Source organism: Falco punctatus (genome assembly GCF_963210335.1).
Source record: "Falco punctatus genome assembly, chromosome: 20".
In the NCBI taxonomy this organism is placed as follows: Eukaryota; Metazoa; Chordata; class Aves; order Falconiformes; family Falconidae; genus Falco; species Falco punctatus.
Window position 1 is genome coordinate 4,289,396 of NC_137600.1, and position 23,388 is coordinate 4,312,783.

Sequence of the window (23,388 nt, forward strand, 5' to 3'; positions counted from 1 at the left end):
CAGCAACAGCTCCAAGGATTGGGCAGGTTTCTGCTGCCAGTGGCTGGGGCTGTGCTGCCAGCCCTCCTGCAACCAGGGAACGTTCCCACACCATGCTTTGATCTCCCAACACACGTGCCTGACCACTGCAGGCACACAGTGAGGTGCGGCACACCGCTGGCTCCATCAGTGATTTTGCTCACTGGATTAGTTTGCTGATCCTCCAAACACAATCCCCCCCGCGTGCTCAGAGCCTCCCTGATCCCAGCTTTGTCAAGCAACAGCCACGCTCTGCATTCAGGGGCCGACTGGCAGCAGGCTGCAGAAAGGGAGCTGCGCAGCAGCAAAGAGCACAAAGCAGAATTGCAAAATCCGACAGGAGGCATTTCACACCCCCCAGGCCCTTGTCAAGCTGCAATCCTCACCACCAAACCTTCTGGCACATCCGACAGTGCCGGCAGCACCCAGCGTCGCTGCAGAGCACGACCAGCCCCTGTGCATTGCCCAACACCAGTTCCTCCTTGCCTTGGTGTCTGCAGCCCTTGCTCGGCGTAACCTTTGCCCCGCTGCCGTCCGTCAATCTGTTCTGTCTGCCATCCCTTTCTGGGATGATGCTGTGCCCTCAGCACCCCCGTGGCACCTCAGGGGCCTGTAAGACAGAGACCCCAGCCCAGGAGCTGGGCAACACACACAGTGCACAGCTGCTGCAAATGAGTTTGCTGTCCCTATCGCACCTGAGCTACAGGCAGCCGTTCCGCAGAGCAGGATGGCGCGGGCCACCAGGCAGCAGTGACGGGGTGCTCCAGCACGGGCCTTGGCGCGCCCCAAGCCCAGCAGCTCACCCTGCACGGCCATCGGGCCCCTCTCACGACGTGTTTACGAGATCTCGGCACAACATACAGCTGCAGCCGAGCGCTGCTTCACGTGCTCTCAGGAAGCGGAGGAAGAATGGGGCTATAATAAGAGCAGGCAGACAATGAGCGCTGGCAGCGTGCAGAGGCGGTGCAGCACCCGCGGGGCCACCCAGCACCCATGTGGCTGGTGCCACCATGGACAATGGCTCCTGGCCCCGGCCACCCTCCTGGGGCTCGGCTCGCCCATCCCCTCTGCAAGCCGCAGGGGTGCTTCTCGCAGCGGACAGCCGGCCCTCCGGCACGCCTGGGTGGCTAGCTAGCTTGGTGCCTGCTTGCCTTTGGGAGACCGACATCGCCACCTTGTGATGGATGGCAACCCTGGTGACCACCAGCCCAGCCCTGCTTTTCACCGGGAGCCCCCCTTTCTGTCCCCAGTGCTGGAAAAGAAACGCAGCAGGGAGGTCCAGCACAGGCACTGGCCACCAGTGGGGTCTGACAGATCCAACTCCTGGGCTGAGAGACTGGGAGGGCTCAGGTCCATCTCAGCCCGGGGCACCCGGGGTGACGCTCTCCCACCGCCTCTGGAGACAGATCCCAGCCCGAACACGTAAAGGCTGTCCCAAAGCACACATGGAGCAGCCAGGCTTTTTCCTTAGCGCTGTCTTTATTCGTACAGGTTAACACTAGGCATGGAGGACACCCAAACACTACGACAAAAGGCCTGTTTGCCCGAGCTCGCACACCAGACCGATTTCACATGGCTACACAGACCAAAAATGAATGGGAAACAAGACAAGGGACACGCAGAGCTTCAGTCTCCTGGGAAGGTGGGACAGGACTGGCTAGGCAAATGCATCCACCACGTGGGAGAATGAAGCCTTGAAGGCTTCCCGGAGCCAACAGGGGTAGAGTAACCTGTAACATGGGGCTGAGTCCCTCCGCAGGCATCTCGGAGCGAGTAGAGGCTAGGAAGGAGGCTATACGTTAGGCCCACCTAGGTGGCCAGACTGCAGGTTGAGGGCCTATGCTTTACCACTAGGAATAGCTCGCATGTCTGGGAACCCCCTTAGCTGAGGGGGAGGCCCAGGGGCTAGCTGCGTGTGACCCATTAGCTGCCAAGCGTCTGCGCCGGGAGGAAAGCCCTCTCTCTGCCACTCAGCGGGCATCAGGGTCAAGTGAGCACCGCACACACAATGCTCCCACCACACAGCTCCTCTTGTCCTCCTTCACGCGCTCCTCTTCAGCCTCAGGGCATTGTCCAGGGCGACCAGCTGGCGCAAGAAACCCCGGTTGGGGATGATACCGCGGTGGTCCTTGACGGTCTTTATGGCTTCTACAAGGGGCATGTGGTGGCGGATCATGAGGTAGGCGAGGACCAAGGTGGCCGACCTGCTCACCCCGACAGCACAGTGCACAAGGATCCTTCCTGGGGGTGAAACACAGGGGCTGTGTCACAGCAGACCAAATATCCCAACAGAAGTACGGAGCGAGGACCCAGCGATTCGCCATGGTGCATCCTGGAGCCCATGGTGGCTCAGCCGCGCAGCCTCCGGGCTCAGGTGCAGGGCCTCTGTTACAGCAGGGCTGCGATGCACTGAGGTCCCCCTCCTGGCAAAGGGTTCCAGTGTATCGTGATCTCCCAAACCAGACCAAACAGGACCAGCACTGGGGGGGCAGTGCTCTCACCTAGCCTGCTCCCTCTTTGGAGACACCATGCCAGGCTAGAAATACTTCTGTTTTCTAGGATGCTTAGCAACAGGATGCCAGTCCAGCTTCCCATCTCCCCGAGGCAGTTTCTTCCCATCCCAGCTCCCCACTTCTCTCCCAGAAATCTTTACCACCAACCTTCGTTCAGCGCTTGGTGGATGAAGTCAGCTGCAGGATAAAAGTAGGGGCTCATGTCGAAGGAAGGCGAGTCATGGGCCTCGATGCCCAGGTAGCGGATGCCCGTGCCCTCATAGTACTCGGCACCCCCCCTCCACTTGCTGTGCGAAGCGTTGAGGATGTGGGTGATGCGCAGGTGAGCCAGCTCGCGCCGGTTGGCTGCTATATCTCTGCAGAGAATAAGAAACAGTGCGGAGGTGCACAAGTTTAGTTAAAGTTTCCAAGGACAGTGTAAGGGATGGAGGATAAGAACAGAGACAAACAGTTACATTTGAGAAAGCTGGGTGCAAAGGAAGAATGCCAGACTGGTAATATTCCTGAACTTTAAGTCAATCTCACAGTCCCTGACTCCACGGGCACTCCACCTCCGCCTGCCGCACCACAGCAATGCTCTGAACGCTCTGCACCGCCGTGCTTATGTCCTTCCTCCTCCTTCGTATCACAACCACCATGTCCTCCTCTCCCCCACATTTCCCAGCCTCTCCCTCCCACATTTCCCCATTTCACAAAAATACCCCTGAACCCCCCAGTTCCTGCCCCCTTCCAATACATACTGATCGCCCAGGTAGAGTCCCGGCCAGACCTCATCAGCATGATTACAGGCTGTCTTTCCCGTGTACAGCAACCTTTCAAGCTCAAAGACGCTGAGGATGGGGTGGTTGTTGCGCTCTTCCCGTGAGCCGCGGCTTGGTGACCTGGTGCCATTCCTGGAGAACCTGGACAGGAAAGCCATTGGGGCTGCCGAGACCCACAAGGCATACCTGTGGGTTCGTGAAGGCCGGAGAGTGGCCTGGAGGTCACTTCTGCTGCTGCTGCCACCCACGGTCCTGTCATGGAAGCAGTGGAGATGCCATTAGAAGAACTGGGGACCTCTCACTCCACCCCTTTTGCAGAAATACTGGCCCGAAGCAGCCAGTTCTCACCTTCCAGGTGAGAGGGCTGTGTCAAGTCAGCTACCCAGTGGTTCCCAGTGTGAGACAGAGCATCACCTGCACTCCCTTCCAAGAAGCAATACCGCTGGGGAGAAGTTGATGATGCCAGGGCTGGAGAGGGAAGCCAGAAAGGCAGCCAGATTGCTGACTCTCCACAGACAGAGGTTTTGCTCCAGCCCCATGACTTTGGGTCGAGGCCACATTGGCAGGAGATGTTCTACACAGGACCACCTTCCTTCCGAGCTGGCTCTGGGGCTTTGCCTGCCAGCGGGACAATGCCAGCTCGAGAACTGATGCTGCCAACCTGCGATCAGAAGCAATGAAAGGCGGCCAGGTCTGGGCAAGCCACCAGGACTGGGGAGGAAAAGCCCCCAAACAGGTGGAGGATTCCATATGGCACCGCACAGAGTCTGGCCAGGACCCAGACTCCTATGGACCAGGCACAAAAACTTGCAGGGAGAGAGAGGCAGGATTAACCCCTCCAAATACAGCAGTCCTGCTGCTGCGTTTGAACATTCGGGACCGGTTTGGGGTGGGAAGAGTTAATTTCAGGGGATGAGAAAGCTCATTTTACTGAGCAGATCCTCTAGGACATATCTCTGCTCTCAAACCTTTATATCATGCCGATACTTGTCACACATCTGCAAGAAACCTCCCTGGACAGCCTTACCCACGTGGAGCAGTCAGCAGTCCCCGCAGCCAGATGTTCAGCACAGCTGCTTTTTTTTGCTTGTTTGCTGCTGCCCCAGTGACAGACCGGCACCCCCACCATGAGAACAGGATTCTTTTTCCCACCATCACTGCCGCTGCCCTGAGCTGTGCTGGAAGGTGTGCGGAGAGCATCCCACCACAGCCCGCCCGCAGCAGCTCAGCGCTGGCCGCTTGTCTCTGGGGCCCGGGGGAGGAAACGCAGCGACCTCGGGCTGGCCAGGCTGGGTCAGAGCCCGCCTGTCTGCCTTGACATCTTGCCTAAGGTGCCGGCCAGCGGCCAACGGTGCAGAAGCAAGAAGCTTCCAGCCATTTCTTGGCAATGGGCAGAGGAGGAAAACATTGCAAGGGCATGGGGGAGCTCAGCAGGAGCCCAGAGAGACTCACGGATGTCTCCATCCCCGCTCTGTGTTCCAGGGTGGCAGTTCAGACCCTGCCTGGTGTCCTGGGGCACTGCACAGGACAGGTCATCCCTGCTCGCGCTGCTCACCCCTGGCACCCAGCACCCCACGCTCCCCCAGCACGGGGTACGGGCCCGCTCTCGCCCTGACATACCTCCCCTGCCCCGATGAATTTTGGACTCCGTCACACTGGGAATCCAGACTTGGCAGACCCCACCTGGGAAAGGCACTCGGCATGGCCATGTGCCGGGGCCCTTAAACCTTGTGTGACCTTGGCTGCAGCACAGCCACATGCCACCAGCCCCGGGCAGCGTTAAGAAACAAACACCAGAAGGGTCTGAAAAAAGCAACTGAATCATCAGTATAAGGCTGTAACTAGCCAAATAGCAGACCCTCTTATTGCTACAGCTGGCTGGGAAAATCACAATCCACACCTATCCTGGGATGTAGCTCCAGAAACCTCAGGCCCAAAGCTGGCTTCCAGCATCCCACCCCCAACACACCACCAGGCCAGCACCCCCGAAGTGCTTCAGGGGAAGAGAAACTGCCCCACATCCAAGAGCTCAGAATAGACCCCGAAGCACTCCTGGCACACAAAACCCTCACAGGCATTGGCTGTGCCCCCCCCTTTTGGAAGCCAAGCCCCAAGGCTTGTACCCCGCTTGCCCAAGCACGCTCATGGCTGCCTCTGGAGCCCCTCTGCCAGTTGTGCCATGCTCGGAGGGAGGGGAGAAACAGCCGGAGCCTGCCTGGGTGCACAGAGCAGGCTCTGAAGAGGCATCGCTGAACGAGCGCGGGCTGCTCAGCCCTGCACACTCTGCAGAGACAGACAGACAGACACACAGGAGGAAGGAGACGCCCACCCCGTTACTCTACCTTTGTAAGGGCTGTGATTTCTCGGCTCAAAGCGAGTGTTGTAGTCAGATCCAGTCGGCCATGTCTTCCTGCTGCTGCCGCCGCTGCTGTAGAAAGGCTGATGTATGAACATCTATTTTAAGCCATGACATGTCCAGAGGCAGGTTTGTTTATATCATGCTGTGCATGGATGGATAAAGGAGGAATGAGGGAGACAGGCACAAATGCAGAGATCACATGCAAGCATGCACAGCCGTACACATAAGTGCCCATTACTACGCAGATAAAAACAACAGCAACAATAACATATCAAAATTCTCCTGCCAGCTTTTCTCTCACTCCTCCTCCAGAACACCAAATGCCACAGGCGTGCAGAGAAGGAGAGAAGAAAATGCTGATAAAGTGCTGCTGATGACATGATTACCCATATCATAAATCTGTAACCGTCTCCAGGGGATGCTTCTTCATAATTTTTTTACAGTTGACCTTGTCCTCCCCCCTTGCTAGGGTCCCTTTGGCAGAGCCAGGGCTTGGTGACATTTTCTTCATTTGCTAAGAAAATAAGCCAGGGGGGAGGACGTATGTAGTGAGATGATAAACTACTTACAAATTTATGTCAAAGTCAGGGAATACTTTTTTCTGGGGGTGAAAAAAGAAAAATAAAAGAGGAAACTCAAAGACTGAAGCTTTTTGTTTTGACATTTTCTAAATGATAGCCTTCATTTCAGAAGTGCTGCAATATTTCAGTTAAACATTTTCCAGGAAGAATATTCTCCTTTTCCCTTTGAAGTGCTGGCTTTCAATTTAAAAGTTCGACTCAAACCAGAAAGTAGGAGTGTGGTTGGAAAAACAACCTGAGGAAGAGTTGAAACTTGCTGTTCCAGGCCAAACGACACATCCTAAGATTTACGGTGCTCCCTCCCCCACTCCTGTTTGATTAAACCCCAGGAATATTTCCCGTTTTGTTTTCAGCTGAACTTGTCTTTATCCCAGGATACAATCTCAGAAGCTTCAGGGATAAATTCAGCATCACCAGACACCCATCCTGTCCCACCTACACTTGAGTATGTGCATGCAGTGAGGCTTAGCTGGGCTTTTTCAGCATCCATCACAGACAGCAAGGTCCCAGGAGTGCAGCCTCCAAGCAGAACGCGCCTTTCAGTACACACCGGGCCTGGGTTTCCCCCCATCGTGTATAACTAAGCGATAGGGTTGTCTGGGGCTGTACTGGAGGCTAACAGCGTAGGTGGCTTCAAAAAGACTTTGGACACACCTGGATTTCAGATTTTTCAGCCTTACCCCATGAAGTTCTGGATACAGCTTCAGCCTTGGGTGTTGATAAAGCCCCAGAATCTGGAAGATACGCTCAGGAAGGTATTTGGGATATAGCCAGCTCTTAACTGCTTTCCCCAGGCAGTAACTGCTGGCCGCTGTAGGAGCTGGGTATCCGGGACGATGGACTTTTTGTGTTCCAGTTCCTTTGCACCTGCAGAAATATTCAGCTGGTGCTAAGCCCCAGGAGAGACCCCCATGCAAGACCCAGAGTTCTCAGAGCTGCAGATCCAGGGGTCCCCATAAGCCCTCCTGCCAGCTACACTCACCTGATCCTCACGAAACAGAGTCTCCAGCTCCATCCATCCCAAACGCTCCTTAGCAAGCAGCTCTGCTGGGCAAACACCCCCAGGCTGCCTGCACCCAGGGCTGCCTGGCTCCATGTCCACCAGCCACGCTGGGACAGCAGGTGTGACACGTCAGGTAGCTACACTGCCACCAGTTGCAGGCAGAGAGGCAGAGCTACTAGGTACAGCCCGGCAGGGTGGCCAGGAGCAGCGTCCACCTCTCCTGGATGGCCTCCAAAGGCTCCTGCCCCCAGGGAATGCTGCGTCTGCTCGGGGCAGCAGGCAGCAAGGGGAAGTGGTTTCTGTGCAACACATGAGAAGCAGCACCCAGGAACCTGATTTATCCCCTTCCTTCATGGTCCGCATCAGTTCCTCCATGCCCAGACGGCCAGGGGCACAGAGGTGACAGTGAGGGACAGACCCCAGGAGGTTCTGGGTGCAGGCTGGCTTTGCTGTCCTCACTGCGCTAGCGGTACTTCACTGCTGTGTCATGCTGCCAGCCTGGGAAGAGCCTGTCCTGTGCCCTGAATAAGGGGGTTGATTCCACTTACCTGCAGAAAGGTTGAGCTCTTCACTTTTGCCCAGCAGCGCTCCTCCAGGAAAGCAGGGGTTGAAGTGACCTAAAAGGAAATTTGCATTTTCACAGCTCTACGAGACACCTTTAATGTGCACAAGCAGAAGCCATGTCCCTCCCTGCACCAAGGAATCGCATTCCCAGTAGTCTGTAAAATGTGCTTCTAAACAGAAATGCCTACAACCCCCATCACAAAAGGTTAAATCTGAATTTGAAAAAACGACATGAAATAAAATTAGGTGGATAAATGTTTTGGCAGAGCGCTGCCTGCAGGGAACTTACTGGTCATTTAAACAGAGGATTAGTAGTTGTTATGTTTTTATTCCAATAATAATACTGGAATTGCTTTGTAAAGCAGCCAGAAGTCCCCAACAAAGCCAGCGACTGCTTCTTAGATAATGAAATCTCAGATGCCTTGAAATGCCTGGGCAGCTGCATCAAGGGAAAGTGTCAGCAATCTATCTTTTTATAAGGGAAGTTTCTTAGACACAAACCAGACCTCTTTGCCTCACCTCCTCTCCTTGTTTTCCATAAACGTCAGGGCTGTAGCAGAGACCGAGTTGCTCCTTGCTCCCCGGCAGGATTTATCAGCTCAGTACATTGTTTCTGAAGCTCCTGTCCTTGAAGACAAGAGGCCACTCAGAGCACTGGAAGTGGTCTGCAGGCTCAGCATGGGCACAAACACCGTGCAGGCTTTGTTGTGACTTTCACATATATCTTGCTCAGTTTCCCCACCTCCTTCTAATCACCCCCAGGTCAGAGCCCCGTCTCTCACCTGTTTTGCCCTGGAAAAACCCTGAGAAGCAAAAACCGCTCTGAGAATTAATCACCAAGGCACAAGGAGAGAATTTAAAAGACAAACCCCCAAACTCTCCCTCCTGACAGCGATTCTCTCAAAAGCTGTTCCCTCTGGGAAGCATCCAGCTGCAGGACAGGACACAAAGGCGTCCTGCAACCTCACTTCCCTGCAAGCTTTATCGCTCCATGATGCTCACTAGCTGAGAAGGATCATCTGGTCCTTGGCAGATAAAGATGGTGCGGGAGCACGGCTGCGGAGACACAGAGAGATGGGGTCTGGCTTCCCGCAGGCACGGGCACCACTGCAGAGTCCCTGTAGGGCTGGGTGGTTTAAGGACAGCACTGGCAGAGATTTCCTGTATCCCCTGACTGGCACACTTGTCTGCTGGGGGGGGGGGGGGGGGGGGGCTGCTGTTACCACAGGGGTGGGATGCTGGCAGCTATGATATCCCTACATCCCAGCTATTGTCAAAAACTGCTGTGCACAGCAGGCCCGCAGCAGTGAGGGTAGAGCAGCTGTTTTCAGCTCAATTAGAGCCAAAATCGGCTCCCAGCAGAACAAGCGGGGCACCCGCTGCTCCCAGCTCTCCCCCCTCCTCCAAGGTTGAGCTTGGAGCAGGGGGGAATCAGGGTTGGGGTCTGCAAAACCCACAAGTGAGCTACTATAAAGGGCTGCTTGGAAAAGTTCACAGATCCAACCACTGGAGGCTGCTCTGGTTATACATAAATCACCACCATGCGCATCGTCAGACACGGAAAACCCAACACGGGGAAGTAAAGGGCAGGGGTTAGAGAGTTTCAGAGCTGCTATTTCCTGGCTTTATACTCCCCATGCATGCAAATTCACCACGGTCTTCACAGCTCTGTTTTAAATATCAGAGATCGATAACTCCACGCACTAAATGCTGCATGTCCAAAAGCCACCTGGAAGGCACAGGAGCCAGACTTTATTATACTCAGCCATAAGCAGAAAGAATGTACGTACTTCATCCGACGTGTTATTTGATGGACCCACTGCAAAGGAGGGTGGCAGGCGGAGGGAGTGCAGAGGGCACAGACAGCTGCAGCGTTACAAGGTAGAATTAAGCCTACTGTAAGTTAACAGGGTGAGAAGGTGGTGTTGTTGAGAAGGGTAGTGCAGGACGGCAGAGCAGCATTACAGCCACGTAGTTAAGAGGGTTGGAACAAATGGGGTTTGCTTGGCACTGAAACGGTCCAGGAGGGATTGGGCGCTCGGCTGAGGGGGCAATAACTACCAGCCGTGGGAGATAAATCCACCACCCACACCGTGGCACAGGCTTTTCTCTGACTGCACCATGAAGGAGGCATTGTAGAGGCGGGGTCCACTGGAGGCTGCCTTGGAAAATATCACCGAAAATTTATCTGAAAAGGCTAAGGTCATGTGGCCAGTCAGTCCAGGGTAGGATCAATTCTCTATCAAAGTAATGAAGTAATAAAGAGTAATCTTCACTCTCTACTTGCCTACGTTTAGGTCAGGGATAAAGATTTCTTTTGGGGCTCCTTACATACTGTAGCAGTCTGGAAAGAAATTGCAAAGCTCAAGGTGACCACCCTGCTGGGGGCTCTCCCCACACCCAGCCCACCCTCCCCAGCCTATTCACTCTCAGCACCTCTGTGACAGAACTTGTGCGCTGTTGAATCATTTCCCAGCCCCCAAATAAATATCTGCTTCCCTGTAAGAAATGTGATCGAAGGTAATAAACCCTTGGAAGAGAGGATGTGCAAGTAACACAAACCCTCTGTGCCCATTCTAGTAGCGTCAGCCAGAAAGCTAAAGCCTCGTCACTTGGCTGTATTGATTCGGTGCTGGAGGGGGCCACTTGAGTTCTGGCAATGCTGAGATATTTTCCATTAAAAGAAAGAAAAAGGAAAAAAGAGGAGGAGGAAATAACAGGCACCAGACTCATTGTCCGACAGCTGTAAAACCTGCAGAGCCTCAATTTGCGAGGAAGCAGCCCTTGTCCAGAGGGAGAAAGACAGCTGCTTGTTTTGTTGCAAACTTGCAGTGTTTATGATTACTTAGCGGGGAGACTCTGAATTGCTCGTGGACGCATTTTGCCTGTCATCCACTGTCTTGTTAATGTCAGAAGCAGCCTGGGATAGATTTGAGTTGGTACAGCACAAGAAGGAAGAAAAAAAAAATCAAAGAAAAAAAAAACAGCTGAAAAACAGTAAGTTGCTGGCAAAATACGCTGTGAAATCCTAATGCTTTCTGTTTAACTGTTCACTTCAGCTTGTCACATCTTGTTAGCAGAGCAGGCTGGGGCACAGTCCAAGCCTTCTTGAAGCTGGTGGGAGTTTTGCTGTTGACCTGATACTCATTGTGTTTCAACGCTCGGAAAGACGTCAAATGGAAGAGAACTACCCGCATCCCCCCAGAAAGGAGCACAGCCGAGACATTCACGATCCCCATTAGCAAGGAGTCTGAGCTACACTTTTTGAAGGCTAAGATGAAAGGTCATATCTGTCTTGCATAGCAAAGCGATCTTCAAAATAGAGCCAATCAACGCTAGAAACCAGTACCTCAAAGGCAGAGGGTTGGGAGCACGGCACATGTCTGTCTGGACGGCTCAGTGACACGCCAACGTATCTGCACAGTGCAGCTCAAATCCATGTGTGCAAAGCTGCACGCTCCCAGCGCGGAGCGCTGATCAGTCTGCATGACACCTCTGACTCTAGAAGCTCAAGTTTTGCTCTTGCAAATCCAAAATCCTTAGGGAAATCTGCTTGGGAGAAAAAAGGAATTATATTTACGTCAGGGTGGAAATTGGGGCCAAGTCCCTAGGAAATTCACACTGACTTCATTCAGGGAGGCTGGGACTTGTCTGTGATTATGTCTCTTCTTGAGTGTTCTTGGACCAAGAGCTAGTCATTATGAACGTGGACACGCAGCAGCACTGTCTTTTTCAGGCCTGTGGCTGCTGTTAACACAAGGCATTTCTATTCACTGTGTCTGTGGTACTAAGAACGCAGCAGCCCGGCTACAATTTCTGAAGCAGCAAGAACAGCTTAGGAGCTCAAATATAAAGTCAGTGAGAGTTGGGCACCTAATTCCTTTCAATCTTCTTTCTAATTCCTAGCCTTAGGGCTTTGAGGAAGTGGTTGGTTTGATTTGATGAAGAAAAAAGCTGCTCCATTAGCAGGTCTGATGTTTGAGAGGTTTCTTTCAGCCTGTGATGAATCCCAGCACCCTCCATCAGGCCACACTTGCTGCTAGATCCTATTTTCCCTTCAGTGACATTATGTCTTAAACAGGCTTTCACTGTAATAACATTTGCAGTAATGAAATCACCCGGCTGTATGGTCTTCTTTTAACAGCAAAAATATCTGAGTTGGCTACAAAGGGAGATTTAAATGTCACACAGAATGTGCTGTATGTGTCCATCAGAAGATAAGGTTTCTCTTTGTTGATGAACGGAGACGCAATGGTGACTGCTGGGTGTGCGGAGCACAAAGGCTCACCGAGGCTCCTTGAATAGGGAATGAGAAGGCTCAGCGGGTGGGGGAGCGGGGAATGGGGTAAGGGAAACACGGCCAATGCAGAAAGCTTTTAAAATCCTATACTGGCTATAGGGCTTCCAAAGATGTAACAATGGCAAGGCACTAAATTTGCAAGTGAAATGAATCAAAATCAGCTCCTCTCTTTCCTTCTGAGTTCAGGGCTTGCTCTCGAACAGCAGCTGGCTGGACGGGATTGGGAAGTGAGGAAGGGAAGGATCGCTAAACTGGGAAAGAACAATCCCAGCAATGACGCTCTAGAAAGCTTGTAGAGGCCTCGGCAAGCCAACAGTTGAGGGACGCAAACTCCAATACCCAAGGATCCAGGAGAGTGGCACGGCTCCACTCACACTCAGCCCCTCCAGCACTCCCTAGCCCCGATGGCCAGCTGCCCTCCACGCAGTGGCAAGGAGATGTGCCTCTAGTGCCCACTTCAAACAAAGCCGCCCGGATCTCCAGCAGGACACCTTAACCACCCTCCTGCCTTGGCTGTATGAGAACGATGCAGCTACAACCTTTGCGTTGCTTATGCAAGTTAACAAGCAGGACACCCCTGAAGTCCGTGTCTCAGCACCAGCGTGAAACCAGCCCAAATGAGACCAGAATCCACATGTGAACTTCATATCTGCATAGGATATTCAGCTCGTTATGAAATGAAAAATGTCAGCAGGGGGGAAAAATTGCACTGGGTCAACCCAGAATGAACAATTTAAGTTAACTAACTGCAACAAAATGTTTTGCCATTTCTAACTAGTTCATTTTCTTAGGACAAATGCAGGCACGTTGGCTCTCCCCAGTAGACAGAAATTCTGATTTTCATTGCAGGCAGTCAGGTTTATGTGGGTCTGATTTGCTGCAGCTGATTAGACCCCAAACTGATACTTCAAATTAGATTGTCAGGAATAGCCCTCCTTTTGAAAATTTGGCTGCTTGATTTCATAGTATGGGAGTTTGTTCTTGCTTATCCCCAGGAAAGCTCTCACTTGATTGATTGATTTATTCCAATAAAAAGCTAAAAATTCCCAGTTCCATCAAAGCCAGTTGTAAAACTCTCAACATCTTAAAGACAGGATTTTACCAGCACACTTAGCTGTGCCTCAGGGTTATTGGTTTTTTTCTTTCTCTTTTTTTTTTTTTTTTATTATTATTATTATTTTGAGAAACAGCTCTGTCAACAACTTGAAGGGTTACATTAGAAACCATTGCATTTCGCTGCTGGCTCTTAATGGTAACATGACTTGTACCTCCAGCTTGGCTTTCCATCTGCTGCTAGCAGAGACAGTAATGTTACAGTCAACATGGAAAGTACTCATGTTCCAAGGAGAGGATAGTAATAATGTAAGAAGGAAAACATATTAGAGCTGATGATTTAGCCTCAGAAAGGGCAGATCCTATCGTCTGGTATGCCCTATAGCACGGCTATGAAAAGAATAACCTTTCCTCTGCAGGAATGTTTGGTGCAATGGGAAGAGGGACCAATTTTCCACCTCTCTTTTTTGCACGAATGATAATTTTAGCAAAAGAAGTAAAGGTCATGAAGGACAAAAGATTGGGAGGTGGTAAAAAACAAACCTTCTCCTTCCTCCCCAAAGACCTGACAGTCTGAGCTGTTTTGCCTAATAGAAACAGGCAGCAAAGAACATTTTGGCTTTAATAATTCTGATTATTCCACAGTATTGTGAAATAAATTAGAAATCCAAATGAAATCAGTGTCCCATGGCACTAGGAAATGTACAGTCACAGAATGCAGGTATCTAAATCTATCCTGAGTTCTGTCTTGCATAGACAAGACAGAAAATAATAGAAAATATGCTTAGAAACAGGAGAGAAAATTAAAGCATACACTTCTGCACAGTGACTGCTGCAAAGTCATGCAGGGAGCTGAAGCAAAACCAGCCCTGAACCTGAGCCTCCTGCACACCTCCAACGCCACAGCTTTCCTCTTTCTAACTCTTCTGTAACTGATGAGCATGTTTCCCTGTTCCCCCTCTGCCCTTCTCCTGAGGGATATGCAGCTGTGATGACTTGACTCGGAAGCTACGGCAGCTCTCAGTCACTCGGGAACGGAGGGCCTTCGGAGCTGGGAAATGCCAAGGGATCGGACACTTAACAGGCTGTGAAATCCATGAAGATTTGATGCGGCCCCAGGGGCGTCGGTGGGGCTTCCATAGAGACGCCGCCCCATGGGAGAGATCTGACTGTAAGCAGGAAAGAAACTTGCTTTTATTTACAGTAAGGGAGCAGAAAATCCCCAGCCCTCACCATAAGGGCCAGCGTTAACCCTGAGCACAGCATTCGAAGATCCAGAGGTCGGTAACAGTTGTTCACGAAGCCGGTGAGCAGGAAGACCATTCATACAGCCACATAAGAGAACAAGGACCAAAAATAGACCTTCTCATAGAGGCAGCTATTTATCAGTATCCTCATCCATCACGCTGAAGGATGAAAGGCCAAATAAATGACCCTGCTACTGGCCGCTATTATTCCAGCGCTACACAGAGGAAGGCACTTGGCTGAGCCTGGGGGGCCAGAGCCTGCCTTGCAGAAAGCACTTGGACTAACAGGCAATGACAGCAGGTAAACAAGTGTGTCCAGGTGAGGCCGTCCTGGAGAGGGGAGTCTCTGCTGTGCAGTGGCTCTTGGCTGGCTTATGCTGCCCAGAGGTAGCAGGTGGAATGAAGCTCTTCCTCCAACTCCACAACTTGTTTCTCAGCCACAACAGTGCTGACCTGGTCTCAGTGGGCTGTTATCTCCCCACACAGACCTGGGAGAGCCGGTGCTCGAGCAAAAGCCGTTCCTCCCTCTTCTCAGCGCCATAGCAAATGCAGAATTAGTGGCATCTGTTTGACCACGGTCATCCCTGTTCTGCCAAGGGGTACGTTTTCCACCGTCCAGCCCTCCTTTCAGAGCCAGTCCTGGAGCTATAGCAGAAATCCAAAGAGCGGCCATCAGTGCAGGACCTACCTTTATCTTCTGCATGCACCTGGCAGGCATTCATGGAAATATTCTCACAGCTGAGGTTGACAGCGCTTTAGCAAGGGAGGATGAGCCACCTGCAGCCGGTGTTCAAATGAATGCCCATGGGAGAGAAGCGTAACAGCAAGTGCTGCCATACCCATCATTAAAATGCAGAAAGTGAGACACAGAGACACTAAAGGAAAAACCCACAAAGATCTTTTGCAAGGTCCTAAGTCTTACCAGGTGACTCACAAAGGGAAACTATCTCACTCTTGAGTCACTGCCTGAAGGACCCCATCCCTGTTAATTGCCTTTCCTGCATATGCACAAATAGCGGTGTTGATTGCACTCTGTTAGATGGCCCCTGTGCGCTTTGGGCAGTACCAGCCAAGCATTGCAAAGTCCATCTATCTTCACGTTTCTTGCTTTCACTGATTTACAATGTCACATGGAAGCTTGAGGCAGAGCAGGAAATTAAAGCAGATTTCCCAGTGTGATCCCTTTCTCCGAATCCCTCCTCACCTCGCCTCACCAGTGGGCTTACACAAACTCACTGGGGCAAATCTCGGCCGGTGTGGCACTGCATGGCTGAAGGAGAACCGGAGCAGTATCAAAAGGCTGGGCTGTATTTGTATGACAACCAGCTCTGGTATTTGCAGGATCACATCCCCGAGCTATGCGATACACATGCACGGGGGCAGACAGTGCCTGCTTCAAAGAATTTGCACATAAGTAGCCAAAGGAGAATAGAAAGGAAACATGTCTGTTTTACAGGTAGAGAGCTGAGGCAGGAAGAGATTAGCCGACTTGCACCATTTGTGTAAGAAAATTGACTCAATTCAGGAAAAAAAGTAAGCTCTCCTAAGCCAAAGCCCTTACCTACCATGACATCCTTGTCAGTCACCCGGACACCTGACTGCAAGCACCTGCTGTGGCAGCACAGGCCAGCGTGCCAGTGGCATCCTCTTCTCTAACACAGGGTTTAAGAGCTGCAGCTCAGCATCATGCAGTCCCTTTTTTGGCTTTACTGCCATCATATGCTGACAGATACTTTACGAGCCTGGGGACCCAACTCCTTCTGTTCACTTCAAAATCACTTTGTTGAGCAAACAGAGGCAAGGGGTGAGCAGAGCTGGTGCGTCTCCCAGGCAAGGCTGGGTTCTTTTGGGTTGAATCTTTTGTTCTTTTCCCTCACTGCTTCTGCTGGCTTTGGCGATCTTTCTTCATGTGTTTCCCAAAAGTGACAAGAGCAATTTATTATGTGCGCACAAGGCCTTGGGAATCTCCTGGAGACATATCATTCCTGCTATTATCCTCCTCACATGAGGAGCCGTTGTTCTTGTCAAGCTTGCTTGCTTCCTCCCTTGCAAAGAGAAGAAAGGATGCTGGGGATTTTTCATTAATCATTTTTACGCCAAGAGCTGCAGCTCCCGTCTGCATTCTGATCACTTCTGATCTCTGCCACCATTTTTCATGGTAGCACTTATAAGGATTGTTTTATGCTGCTGGTTCGAGGTGCGTTAATGACCAACCATTCAGTGTCCAGAGCAAAGCCTTAAATTTAATGTACACTCCAGTGGGGAAAATCTATTACCGCTATACATCTTCTTTCTTGCTGTTCTTCTTCAAGGAAGGTGCCAGTTGCAAAGTGGGGGCAGGGGGTGAGGGGGAAAGGCTGGCAGGAGGAGTTTGGTTTATAGTGAAAAGGAGGGAGAAGCAAGCAGAGGTTTCTGCGCTTGAGCTAGGGCTTGGAGCTGTCACGATTGAAAACTGGAAGAGCCAGTCAAGGCATGGCCAAGTGGGAAGGGACAATATTGCCAAAACGTAATGATTCCAGCTGATGAGAGCTCAGTGTGTCCTAATTTCTGGTCCATGAGGTTTACCTCATGCTGCTTCTGACGGTGCGCCAGGGTCTCTGAGGCTGATCCCTGACAGACTGCTCTTCTTTTCTGTGTGCCTGGGGACAGCACCAAGCGCAGAGCGCTTCCTTCACGCTCACGGCCTCTCCACACGATCTCCCAGGACAACAAAGCCAGTCTGCAAGGTTACACAAGGCTGAGGCTGAATTAGCTTTGTCCTGCTCAGGCTTTGATTTCTTCACCTCCCTGGACAGTCCCAGTTTCTAAAAACTGCATTTATGAGTCCAATAGGTGATTATTAATAATGAAAAAAATGCCTACTTCTGTCACCTGAGCTCCAAGTCCTTTAGAAAGGCAGCAGGACCAAGCAGCGTTCTCCCATTTCCTCTCCAGAGAACGGTGAAAATGTGCTGTATCTAAAAATAACACTAAAACTGGACCTTGAATACGTCCCTTCCTTTTGCTGTGTCTCTGGACTCTTCCCAGCTACTGTCTATCTTGTGTGCTAATTTTGTGCTGGCTCTCTCTGCAGCAGAACGTCAGAGCCTGATCCTGGCATCTGGGATCAATGCCCCTTCCTTAATGTGCACACACTGGCGCCTCTGTCCATGCAGAATTAATCTCAAATGTAATCTTGTCTTTTTACACGAGCGCCGGGAACCGGCTCCTACTCTGTGTGTATGTGATTGAATACACACTGCATTGTAATTCAGACCCTTTGACGTCTCATTTTAATACAAAAAGTGTAAAACATAGGAGCAAGACATTGGAAAAGACTTTCTGGACCATGAAGTTCAGCTCTTTGAGATACAATCTCATTCATACCCTACCAAATTTTCTCTCAAAACTGTCAGACTTCCTCTCCCACTGCCCTTAGTCCAGGATCAGTCCTTCCAATGTGTAGGAGTCTCTCTAATTTCCATTGTAAGTTTACCCACAGTGAAGTTGCTCTTATACTAACAGTGTCCTCTAGCTTAAATAGCAACTTCCATGCTAACATTAACAACAATAACAGTTAATTACGAGCCTAGAGGGGCTGTTGCTGGGACCAAAAATAACCCTGGTAAGCTCAATGTATTCAAGCTGCAGGACAGTAATAAATAACATCTCAGGTTTATCAGGAATAAAATGGCTTGTCCCAGTCAGAGAGTCCAGGAGGGAGCAGAGATGCTGCAATGAGCGGAAAGCGGCGAGGCAAGCTCCTAGGGCACTGCTCAATGCGGGTGCAGTTGGACAAAGAAAAATGCAAGGAGGAAAGGAAAGAAACCTCATTCCCCTGTGTGGAGCAATTTACAGACAGCTGCTCGGTCCCCTGGGACCAGGCAGAAAAGGGGGAGAAATACGTTCTCGCTGCCTTTCAGCCTGGACCTACCTCAAACTCGTTAATGTCAATAGGAGGGAAATTGAACTGAGCTTTGTTGTAACCCTAATGAATCCTTTGCCGGTTACAGTAAATTTATTCTTTTGATTTCCCTTTCTCCCCCCATCTTGTTTCATGTGGGCTTTTTTTTTTCTCCCCCTTTTATTTAATGTTCCTTTTCTGGCAGCTTCTTCTTTTTATTTCTCTCCAATTTAAAACACAGTTAAAAAGCTGTGGTTGATTCCAATTAAATACCCCCTTTGGGATTACTAAAACACACACACTCACACACACACAAAGACCCCCTCTTTGATTGTTTCCACAGCAACGTATTTAAATATCTCATTCACAGTGTCCAAGTGAAGAGCTGAAGGATTTGGAGAAGCTCTTTTTCTGCTCGCTCACCTCCCTCCTCCCCCAAATTACTCATGCTATAGTTGTAACTGGTGTGATACACATATTGCGCTTGCCAAGCTTTGGCTAGAATGCAGAATATATCTGAAATATGTCTACATACTCCTGGAATTCCAGAGGAGGAGGAGAATTAAGCCAATAATGTATGTCTTACAATAATACAGAGCTATTGTAATTACCTAGGAATGGTGGGAATGATAGGAAATTATCATGTCAGCAACAAGACAGGCCAAATTCTGCCATTCACTAAACAGCATATCTATAAAGTCGCTCTGCTGGGAATCGTAGGGCTGTGTTTGCAAGGAGGTGGTTAAGAAAGAAGTGGAAAGGGGCTGAGCTCACGCGGTGCAGTTAACAAGAAATAATGGCAAACTATAGGTGAAAAAACTAATCTTTTGAGATCTGTCTTTCCCCATCGCAGATGCAGGACTCAGTTTCCCACTTACTCTTGCACCGCAACGGATGTGTGTATCTGAGCTTTCTGTGGGGTTAGTTCTGAGGCGTTCTGGTGGGCTCGGCAGCTTCCCTACTGAAAATAAAGTCTCATCTTGGCAAGACGTAGTCAAGATGACTTTCTGAAAGGTGGGGTAAGGAACACAGCCTGTCTCTTCCTTTGTCGGTGCTTCCCTTGTGTGTGCCAGATTCCCACTAAACCCAGTGAGAATCTAATGGAGACAACTGGGCCTTCAAACATAGATTTCAGGAGATAAAGGGAGTTTCCCTCTCCTTTTCAGCAGAAAGGTCTTAAAGTTGAATGCAGAACCACACTGAGAATAGTACCCGGTCACGAGGAAGGCTCAGTCTGTGAAATTCGTGTGCTAAGCTCTCCAGCACAGTCTCAGCAGTCGCTGGAAGAGCTGATTCAGAAATGTCCAGAAGTTCACTCTTTCTCTGCCCACAAAGTTCTTACAGAACACAAAACTACAGTGACTTTTCCGCTTGAAATCTTTCAAGTGTCTTGTCACATATTTCTGCAGGAAGCGCTTGCATTTTCCTTTCCGCTGTTGGCTCAGCAATCTGCTGTGTGTGCACGCAGCTTGTTCTGTCCTCCTGCAGTGCAAATATCCCAGGGGCTGCAGCTGGTACACAGGGCTAAGCTGGGATCTCGGGGTTCGTTCCCCACGAAGAAGTTCACCTGTGAGTGGTCTCTGTCAGCTTCTTTGGCAAGGCCTTGGAGAGGCTGGACAGACTGCAGCTGGTGTGGTTTTAGCTGTTCACAGCTCTCAGCTTCTTCAGGATGGGAAGGAAAGCTCAGACCTCTCTGTGGCTGTGAGCCGCTCCCGAGGTGGCTGCAGTCATGTGTGAGTTTGTGTAGTGGCATGCCACTGTGTGTAGTAGCGTGTGTCTGTGTTACTACACGTATCTGGTGGCACTTACGTATATGGAGGGTGATGGGGGCACATCTGCTCCAGCTCCAGCTCTGCTAGGTGAAGACAGAGGTAACACCATATCTTACAGGCAGCCAAGCGTGTTCACAGAGTTGCACATCACAGATCCAGCCACGTGTGTAGTGCTGGATCTGCAGTTTGCCTATGGACCTGCACATGAGCAATCTATAAACCCACTTTAAACACAGATGCAAGCAGGGTGGGAGGAGACGGCAGCACCTGCTGTGCCCTTGACATTTCCTCCTTCCTTCTCTGCTGAAGAAGCTGATTCCAGTGTGAACTGGTTGCTTTGCGGCTGTTAAATATTAGTTCTGCTTTAACAAAGGTGGTATTTTATCATTAAGTGTTCTGTCTCCAAGGAGGAAAAAAGCCCAAAACCAAAAGTGCATGAGTCAAATCATCATTGCAGTAATGAGTGGCGAACTCCTACAAGGCACTCATTTCACCTGCTGTTCTTTTCCCTTTCTGTTGCTTTGTGTTCACTCACTTCCTCGCTGCAAGAAACACGACTTCTGGCTGAGCTTTCCACACCCACACAATTGGCCAAATTTAAGGTATGAACATTTACAATGCAGACAGGCAGGTTTATGTGTGGCCAGCACGATTCCTGCTTGCTTTTGAGCGTTTCACATAGAAGATGCGGCTTCTGTCTTGTCTGTCGTTTATGAACTGTTTTTCTTTAGGAAACAAACAGCAGATGTAAACGTGTCATTTTCTTTTCAGAGGAAAAATATCTGACCCCTTTGGGTTTGGTCATGCAGACTGGCATTCTTTGCAGCTCTCCAGGCCTGTTTCCTAATCTGTGAGGTTACAAAACAGCGTGGGCTCTGGGGCTGTCTCCAAAGAGCAGGGAAGGGAATAATGAATTTAGCGGATGTGTGATCTACTTGTTAAAAGAGCTCGGTATCCAACACGAGCTCTTGAGTGACCTGGTCTCATACTTCTGTTCCTTAATGGAAGCAAACCAGCTCTGGAGCTCTCTCCTTTCGGGGCTCCTTCTTAATGCCACTGAAGACAATGCATCAGAGCCCAGGACTCCTTTTAGCCACTGCTGATTTAACGCAGAGTCCATCTGCAGTTTCCATTTCCCCTTGTTCTTCTTGTCCTGGAAGCTTTGAGGCAGGAACAACTTTCAAACAGATCTGGAAAGATTCCTTAGAGATGAGGGCTCTGCAAACCTCCTGATAAATTTCTGCGTGTGTGTGCGTAAAGTAACATTGTCTGGTTTTGCTATTTTATTGTGGGTCTCAGCTCTGATTTTTTCTTACAGTTTTAGCAGTTGAATCATGGCAAGAACATCACAATTTCCATTTTTCTTAAAAAAGGAGACAGAGAATGACAAAAGCTTGAAAACGTGAAGCAAGAGCAACTTGCAGAATCAGAAATTAGAAGATGAAGCTGCCACGTATTATAGCATCGTTAAACTTGTAACTTTTTAAAAAGAGATCAAAATATTTCTGGAAGACACTCATAATTTCTCAATGCTTGGTAGAGACCACAGAGACTTGTGAAATAGTTCACATTTGTAAATATTTTATTCCTATGACTAAAACCCATGTGATTCAAGCACACATTGCTCCATGTTCTAGTACAAGGACTGAATAATAAATTACCATGTTGGAAACTACCTCACCAGAAAACAGAACAAAACAACTTCACTGTGCATTATCTGACTATGAGAAGTGAGATGCTGGTAGGAGAGAGAAGGAAGACTCCTGTTCATTGTAGATCTACTCAGGGAACTCTGCAAAGACAAACATTTCATGCAACTTCCCCTTTCACCTGTTTTATTCCATTGCTGGGCTGTCATTTCAGCAACGTCTTTAACAAACAAAAACCCTCTGTGAAGTCAATAGTAATTACAGGAATTTACCACAATTGCCAATCAAGGTGTGTTGGTAAGACTCATCTTTCTTGTTTAAATTAGCTTTCACTGCACATAGACCACAAGTTGTCTGTAGGAAATAAATCCCAGGGAAATTACAGCTTTCATGGTGTTACATGACCTCAACAGCCACCTTGCAGCTTAATTCCTCTCCTTAGATACTTGGGTGGCCTATTACAGCTGTTTTCTGGAGTAGAAGAGGACAATAGCCCTCAACACAAAGCCTGAAATAATTCTCTCTGTTTCTGAATGCAGTGAGGATATCAAACAAAATGCAGGCTCGCCTTGGCCAGTTTTGTAAACGAATGTGAGAACAGAAAGCCCTGGCCATGTTTACACCTTGGTCTGGTTTGCTGCTCCAAACCACGCTGGCACGAATTCTGCTTTTGGCTGTGCTGATACAGCGACTTTTTAAAATGGAGACAAAACTGACACACCCTACAGGCAAAATTCAAGTGTGCACACAGACGCAAATGCTTCCTCCTAGACAATTAATGCACAGAGATTTTTACTCTCTGCTGATAATGGTGCCATGAGGAAGGTCCTTAGCTGATAGATATCAGCTGGAGATCTGACTCTGTAGGAGAGAAGGTGAGCAATTCAAACCAATAAAGGGTTGATGATTTCATTCTGCTGATAAAAGTCTATATTCCTGTCGCGTCCAGAGTTATTCTGCCAAGCACATATTCCTATTCCTAGGTTTTAGCCAAGTACATATGTCAGGAACTATATGAACCACAGACTGATACACTTGAGAAATTAAATTAGATCGTAAAACTGCCCAGGGATTGCTGACTCCTTCCCTTGACCTAGCTGTGCATTTGGAAACAATTTATTGCTCAAGTTTTACATCTGAACATGCCCCTTTGTTTGAAGAAGAGCCCTGGCTCGTGCAGACGTGCCATGAGACTGGGACCACCTGTAGGGTAACATTAGAGAAACCAACAGGGCCACATCAAACCGTTCTCTGATTCTGTCTTACATTTCCATCTTAGATGAGTATCTGTTGCAATCAGCAGGAATCCTTCCGCTGACTTCACTGGCTTTCAGTAAGATCTGTTGTTTTTAAAGGATTTTCAGCATCTAACTGCCGTTGATTTCAATGCACCTAAATTAATTTTACAATTCTAGGCTTCAGTGATTTTTACATTGGCATAGCCTGTTAACTTGCAGTAGGGCTATTCCTGTTACACATTGCTGCGGGTAAGCTAAGGAGAGTCGGTACAGCTCCCCTGTAAGGCCTTGCTCAGCTCTGGGACAGCTTATCCTGCAATCTAACACACCCAGCGGGGGTGATCCCATCATCCCAGCACAGCTCCTTCTCCACCTCGTCCTGTTTTCCTGCTGCTGCCTCCAGCACTGCTCCTGCACCATACTCCTGCTCCCATGTTTACTGATTGG

At 49.8% G+C, this 23,388-nt stretch overlaps 1 protein-coding gene across 11 annotated transcripts in view; it reads right to left on the reverse strand.

The window, feature by feature from the left end:
* Positions 1-1,070: 1,070 nt before the first annotated feature.
* The window catches only part of DUSP26 (dual specificity phosphatase 26), a 64,793-nt gene continuing 42,475 nt past the window's right edge, over positions 1,071-23,388 (reverse strand). For 4 of the 11 annotated variants that reach the window (XM_080370193.1, XM_080370190.1, XM_080370191.1 and 1 more), the window contains 6 exons: positions 8,319-11,348; positions 7,784-7,852; positions 5,635-7,099; positions 3,272-3,544; positions 2,679-2,887; positions 1,071-2,259 (listed from right to left, as the gene is read on the reverse strand). In XM_080370193.1, coding sequence (XP_080226319.1) covers positions 2,060-2,259; positions 2,679-2,887; positions 3,272-3,450 — 588 coding nt within the window. In that variant the 5' untranslated portion in view covers positions 3,451-3,544; positions 5,635-7,099; positions 7,784-7,852; positions 8,319-11,348 and the 3' untranslated portion in view covers positions 1,071-2,059. Of the gene's footprint in view, positions 2,260-2,678; positions 2,888-3,271; positions 3,545-3,640; positions 3,761-5,634; positions 7,100-7,783; positions 7,853-8,318; positions 11,349-23,388 lie in introns of all 11 variants that reach the window. The other 7 variants (XM_080370197.1, XM_080370196.1, XM_080370192.1 and 4 more) reach the window with 6 other exon arrangements.